Here is a 7,159-nt window from a genome sequence, read left to right on the forward strand (position 1 = left end):
TTTTTACAAAAATTATATATAAAATACAGTGTCCTGAAAAAGGGACATTTCTTTTTGCTGAGTTTATTTGACCTTCGTTAAACAGCTGCAGGTGTTCTTTTATTATATAATAAAATTTCGTTTGAGGAATAAAGGAGCATAATCACTGAGAAATTTTCAATCTCAGATGGAAAATGTGGAGCCAGTTAACTGTAAACAAACAAAAACATGGGATTTTGCCCTTCCTGAGGCAAAACGTTTTTAGTCATGTTGTAGTCAGGTGATGCATGCTTGATTCATGCATGGATAATTAAAGGCCAACTAGGCAAAATCTAAACTGCATGAAAGCAAATACTGAGGGTGGAACTTTCTAAATCTTTGTGCCATTGTATTAACATTGCACAACAAACTCAGCTTTTATGATTGTCTGCAATTGATTTACATTTACATACTTATCAGTTGCTTATCCCCCAAGCCATCTGAGACATACAAAAGTGTAAGTGGCAGTAACCAAGACAGATGAAAGTACATCTTAAAAAACTTGACTAATAATTAAATTAAAATAAGGTTATGAATATTAACCAAGAACACTTCAGTAAAGCATATGGACACACTTTAAAAGGAAAACAATCTTTCCATTTAATTATTCAAAATTAACAGCAGACATATTTAATTGAGACATAATGAGAACTAGTTATAAACATTCAGGACAAACAAAAGCATCTGATTCAGTCATTAAAAAAAATTAGAACAGCTCATAGTGGAGAAAAACTGATGTAAAACAAATACACAGTTCACTACTGTATGGGGCATATCATGTGATGTCCACATCTTATAAACCACCAAAGTGAGAAATCAATGTTTAATAAAAAACAGCACTACTCACAGGTGTTACAGGTTCTACAGGTGTACAGAGACGATGCACAAGTGAGCCTGACCCACTTTAGAACTCACAGATTCTGAAAAATGTGAGATCTGCAGAGGTATTACTTATAAAAACCACAACATCACTTCCCAAACTGTTCATAGTTTCATATTACTCTTTGAAGCTGTAAACATTTAAGCAATTTTCAGTGTTCAAATTTAGCCAATAGAAAGATTGTTTTAACATAAATATGGAAATAGCAATACTTTGCAAGAACTCAAGTATATTGAAACTAGCTTTTAATTGGACTTTGGAAAGCTGTACAACTAAGCCCATGAGGTGGGACAGTTGAGTTCTCTGGTCTCTGGCTAAAACACCCAAATACAGTGAATCAGGAAAAAGGAGAACCCAGAACCCTCATCCAATTAACCAAAGGAGAAAGATTCTAGAACTTTATAAAATTTCTTCATCTAGCCGCAATCACAGATTTGAAAAGGCAAACTAGAATGATTTTATGACACTCAAGACAAAAGGCTAGACACCATCTCCCAAAAATATTAGTGAACTCCCAACCCCTTTACCTCCCAGTGACAACTCAATGCATACAAAAAACACAGAAAATATTTGGCCATTGTAAAAGTAGGACTTCACATGAAGACTTGCGTGATTTTACATCAAAACTGGCATTAACATTATTATTGATTATAGCATTTATATAGCAACTATCGTAAAGGCTAGCTTGAGATGACCTAAAATCACAAGCATAACACCCAACTCGAGACAGTAGGAATTGGCCACCTGTGCAGAGTTCTACATTTTTTACTGCTCAGGGACGTGATTGGAATGGTTCTAAAAATCCAAGGAATAGTTAATAGCAGTTTTGAAAAATGCATTCAAATTTCCTTTTCTTTTGCACCTCAAATTTCTGGTACAGGCAGGTTTAGCATTTGGGCAGCGGCATTTAAACATACACAAACAGACATAATCTGATGGACTATGGTATTCTCTCCTTTTGGAGATGATGGTCCCGTCTCTGTTACATTTTAAACATCTGCATTAGCTTGTTCGGACTATTCTTAGCGGAAGAAGCCCAGTTTCTCTCTGAGCCATTCCTCAGTCAGATCTTCAGTGTTTCTGATCTCAAACACCTGAAAGAAAACAAAGCAGATACATTTTTAAAGCATTTTTAAATTTATCAAAACACAAATATAATTATGTATTATATACCAATATGATAACTTTTTGCAATGCCATATTACTTCCGTAATCGGAGATATTTCAGAGTAAAACAGGATTTTCAGAGAAATATTTAGAGCGGGACAATGATTTATTCCACCGTGAATTGACCCCTTACTAAGCCCCGCCCCCCCTTGGTTTCCATTGCTCACTTTGACAAGATTTGCAGAACTTACCATAGAAATTAATAGGAGATTGTCATGAATTGTGGTTTTTGGCAAAATATTTGCATAAACGGAATGGATAAAATACTCACGTGGGACTACTATTATTATTTCTCCTTCAGCCCCCTCATTATGTATTTATTATTTTATGTGAATCAAAGTAATGTTATATATATATATATATATATATATATATATATATATATATATATATATATTTATTATTATTTATTTATTTATTTTTTTCTTACATGGACTGAGCAGAACTTCTCATAACACACTCACTATGATCTCTTTATTTTCTATCGCCTTTTCTATGACCTGAATAAATACATAAATTAATTAAGGTTAAGCTATATTTAAGTCCTTTTTTTCCCCACCCACACCTGTTCTATCGCTTCTGAAAAAATAGATTTAACCAGTGGAGTTTTTTTTTTAATAGGACAGTAGAGTATGACAGGAAAGTAGGGTTGAGAGAGAGAGAGAGAGAGAGAGAGAGAGAGAGAGAGAGGGAGTTGGATCAGGATATGACCCAGGTCAGACTCGAACCTGGGTTCCCGTGAGCAAACAGCTCTTATATTTGCTGAGCACCGCAGCCCAGTCTTATGGATTATATTATATCTCCAGCCCAGTCTTATGGATTACTTTTATTATGCCTTTATGTGCTTTTCAGAGCTTCAAAATGTTGTTACACATTCACTTGCATTGTGAGGACCTACATAGCTGAAATATATCTTCTAAAATTATTTTGTGTTCAGAAATCAGAAAGTGAAGTCATACACATCTGGGATGGCATAAGGGTGAGTAAATGATGAGAGCATTTAAATTTTTGGGTGGACTATCCCTTTAACACTAGATATAAACATAACACAGCCACATAAGATACAGGGCATCCCTTAACTAATGACCATCCCAAATTCAATATCACTGTAAGCACGTGTGTGTTAGAGCTCACCTTGGTCAGCTCAACGGTCTGCACAAGTTTGTTTTTGCTGCCAGCATACATCATCTGCTGCTCAGGTTTGCATCCTGGGAAATAAAAAGTTTCATTTTAGAGACTGTAGAAACAGCACTGCTTCTTATTAATGTGTGTGCATGCACGCTGAGTTTTTAATTTTTAAATGGATAAAAGCTCTCTAGGATTACTGAATTTGTGTATTTTCTTTTACCAACAGGACTGGAGAAGATAAAACACAGGGGGTAAGACACTCTCCCATCATCGTGCTGGTATTTATAGCTGTAGACTACAAATGTGTCACATGTTAAGGAATCCTTGGAAGTGAACTTCAACACAACACAACACAACACAAAACAACACAGTATCCCATAATCGTTCAATGTTGAATGCACAATAGGACCCAGAAGTTCCTAAAGTTAAATTGTGGAATAGAGTAAGTTTTGTTAGTAAAGGATATCTGGGCTGTCTTTCGGGTAGCTCATTCTTCAGGTCTTCGGGGGAAATATCCTACAGGGAGAAATCAAATGCTGCTTTACACCACTGAGCTGTAAAATCATAAAATACACTGGAAAGCTGTGTATAAGCCTGTTCTCAAACTCAAGTCTCTGATTAAACACCACACACATGTATTCATTCAATGAAAGTGCTTATATATATATATATCTCCCAGGAAGTGTGTAAATGTACCTCATGCTCTTCCTCCAGAATCACCAGCTGTTTGTCTTTATCAATCTTCACTGTGACCAGAAGAGAACAGAGTGATCAGCATCTAGACCTCTCAGTTTTAAAGAGAGTGTGATGTATGGAAGTGTTTGAGTGTTTAATTGGCAGTTCAACTCACTGATGATGGCAGCATTGTTGGTTTCCTTCCTGAAGCGGAAATCCCTCAACTTTTTCACCAGATCTTCATCCACCTCACACACAACTAAAGACTCACTCTACACACACACACACACACACAAATTCAGACAAAAGTTTGGAAACACCTACTCATTCTTACTATTTCCCAGAAATTAAAGCATAGAATAATAGTAACACAGTAGGTAGTATAGTGCGGTTCAGGTTGTAGTCCAGAATTCAAGAAGATAATTCGCCTAGCGTTTTACACACTTTCATACCTTAAACTTGAAGTTTGAAGCCGTATCGAATTGCATACTTAAAAAAAATAAAATAAAATAAAAAATAAAACATACTGCGGTTTTAAAATTCATTTTTGAGGTATGACTGTGTTTAATTCATGTTGTAGAACAATAACGTCCATGTATCGTCAAGTAATGTTTACCACAGACCTTATTTTACTCATAAGATGAAAATCCCCATTTTACAATAACAAATTGACATCATACTGGCGACCTGTCCAGGGTGTCCCCCGCCTTTCGCCCAATGTTAGCTGGGATAGGCTCCAGCCCCCCGCGACCCTGTACACAGGATAAGCGGTTGACGATGGATGGATGGATGGAAATTGACATCATGGCGAAAAAACTCTACTGGAATTATGTAGTGACTAAAAATGTAAACAAATCAAAACTATCTTTAACTCGGGATGCAGCTCATCCTGGGTGCTTTTTAAACCGAATTTAAGGAGTTTCCATGTATACAGCGCACTTCAATTCATCCATTTAAAAATATGTTAAAGGGATAGTTCACTCCAAAATGAAATTCTCTCATCATTTACTCACCCTCGTGCCATCCCAGATGTACAGTATATGACTTTCTTTCTTCTGCTGAACACAAATTACGATTTTTAGAAGAATATTTCTTCCCTGTAGGTCCATACAATGCAAGTGAATGGTGACCAGACCTTCAAAGGTCCAAAAAGCACATAAAGGCAGCATAAAAGTAATCCGAATGACTCCAGTGGTTAAACCCATGTCTTTATCATATTTTCTAAAATGATAGGTGTGAGTGAGAAACAGATCAATATTTAGGTCATTTTTTATTATAAATTCTCCTCCCTGCCCAGTTAGTGGTGATATGCATGAAGAATGTGAATCACCAAAAACAACAGAAGAATGTAGAAGTGAAAGAGAAAGAGGAGATTTATTAAAGGACTTAAATAATGACCCATAAAGCTTCTGAAGACACAGATTTAAACACCTGGAGTCATATAGATCACTTTTAAGCTGTATTTATGTGCTTTTTAGGAGCTTCAAAGTTTTGGTCACCATTCACTTGCATTGTATGGACTTACAGAGCTGAGATATTTATTTTTTAAAACCTTTGTTTTTGTTCAGCAGAAGAAAAAAAGTCATACACATCTGGGATGGCATGAAAGTGAGTAAATTATGATAGCGTATTCATTTTTGGATGAACTATCCCTTTAAAAGTTAGGGTCAGGAGTTATGATGTGTCTTTTAAACTTTCTATAGTACCAGCTGACTGAACAACACCTGTGAGTGACTGAAACTACAATATATTCATGGTGGATATATTCAAGATATAGCCTGTGAAGCTTATTACTTATAGTACTCAAAGTAAAAGAAACTTAGATGCAGCTGTTATCTCAATGTGTACTTATCCAACAGATAGATTAATAATAAAAAATAAATAAAAGCGTTTGTCCACTCTGACACAAAGGGCGTAGCCAGGAAATGACTTTTGGGTGGGCCAATAAATTTTTCTGGGGCCAAATTTTCCTTAATAACAGAAAGGTGCCACATTCAATCCATTCTTTTACACTTTCAGAAATCAGAATTTATGCATTTATAAACTATTTTATAAAATATATATTTGAAGTCAAAGAATAATATGTAAGATTCTGGGCGGGCCTGGGTCTAATTTAGGTAAACCCAGGCCCACCTCTGGCTATGCCACTGATACAGAAAATCACAAGAAATACCCAGATGGATGGGGTCACCTCACACAAGGATCATGAGTTTATTAAAGAAGTCAAAACTCATGCTTGGGTCATCAGATTATAAACAGACGTCACACACTGATGTCATTACCAGGACAACTATCAGGGTTTTTGCTGATGATGTGGCAAACGTGTTTTGGCGTTCTGTTCTGGTGGAATCTAGATAATCTTTCTTTCCATTGTTTGCTCTGATTTAATATATTCTCTGCTATTATTTATTAACATTTTCAGAGGTCTGTGGTGCCAGTCTTTAGCAAATGACCCACACCGTCTAAGATTTTACAGCATTTTCTCGAAATACTGAAGTGTGGGAAGGCACGTCCGTGTCTGCAACAGGAAATGAGAATTCCCCCGGAACCGCCGGAATTCCATCATATCACAATTATGTAATCTTATTCTATGTCATGAAAAAGCCAAATAGACTTTCAGGGTAAATGCATCGCCAAAAGGCCCTGTATTTTGGTGAACTTTATGAAGTCGGTGTAATACAGGAGAGGGTTTGAATTCACGTACTGACATGCAGCTCATCACAAAGCACTGGGTGGAACTGCAACAGGGCTCAGACCAAAAACAACCCCTCCAACATAAACACATATCACAGACCCTTGAAGCGGGCGGCGTTGTTTAGAGATGCCTCAGTATTATTATACTACCTCCAGACATCATTGCCATTACAATGCTGTATACAAGATAGTTTTTGGACTCACCATTTTCTCCGCAGCACAGACAGCAGCACGAGATCAGCAGTGCAGGAGTTCTACTCGTGACGCGCGTTTGACCAATCAGAGCGCTGGAACGCGCCAGGATTTGCGTGACGGACTGTTCCAGGATCAGTTTGTTTTACCCACAGAAGGACGAGCTCGACTGATCCCAGAACAGCATTTAGGCATGATGATGAACGAAGCGAATGGGAGAGATGGGTAACTCAAACTGATGCTCATGGAAAGAACTATCGGATGCAGCCTTCTTTATCCACATCTACGGGGAAATTAGAGGATATTTTTTTAACTGATAGTTGTTCAAAGAAAAAAAGAAAAAAGAAGATTGATATATAACAAGTAGGCTATATACATTGAACTGAACCCAAATGTTTTTCAACT

At 36.7% G+C, this 7,159-nt stretch overlaps 1 protein-coding gene across 1 annotated transcript; it reads right to left on the bottom strand.

The window, feature by feature from the left end:
• Window positions 1-618: 618 nt before the first annotated feature.
• On the bottom strand, window positions 619-6,888 carry gmfb (glia maturation factor, beta). Its single transcript, XM_052151180.1, has 7 exons — window positions 6,767-6,888; window positions 4,044-4,140; window positions 3,890-3,939; window positions 3,658-3,709; window positions 3,414-3,494; window positions 3,200-3,273; window positions 619-1,992 (listed from the first exon to the last, which is right to left on the bottom strand). Exons 1-7 carry the CDS (start codon window positions 6,767-6,769, stop codon window positions 1,921-1,923), a joined length of 429 nt encoding a protein of 142 aa, XP_052007140.1. The 5' UTR covers window positions 6,770-6,888; the 3' UTR covers window positions 619-1,920.
• Window positions 6,889-7,159: the final 271 nt, after the last annotated feature.

The sequence above is a fragment of the Xyrauchen texanus genome, chromosome 20, assembly GCF_025860055.1.
Source record: "Xyrauchen texanus isolate HMW12.3.18 chromosome 20, RBS_HiC_50CHRs, whole genome shotgun sequence".
NCBI lineage: Eukaryota > Metazoa > Chordata > Actinopteri > Cypriniformes > Catostomidae > Xyrauchen > Xyrauchen texanus.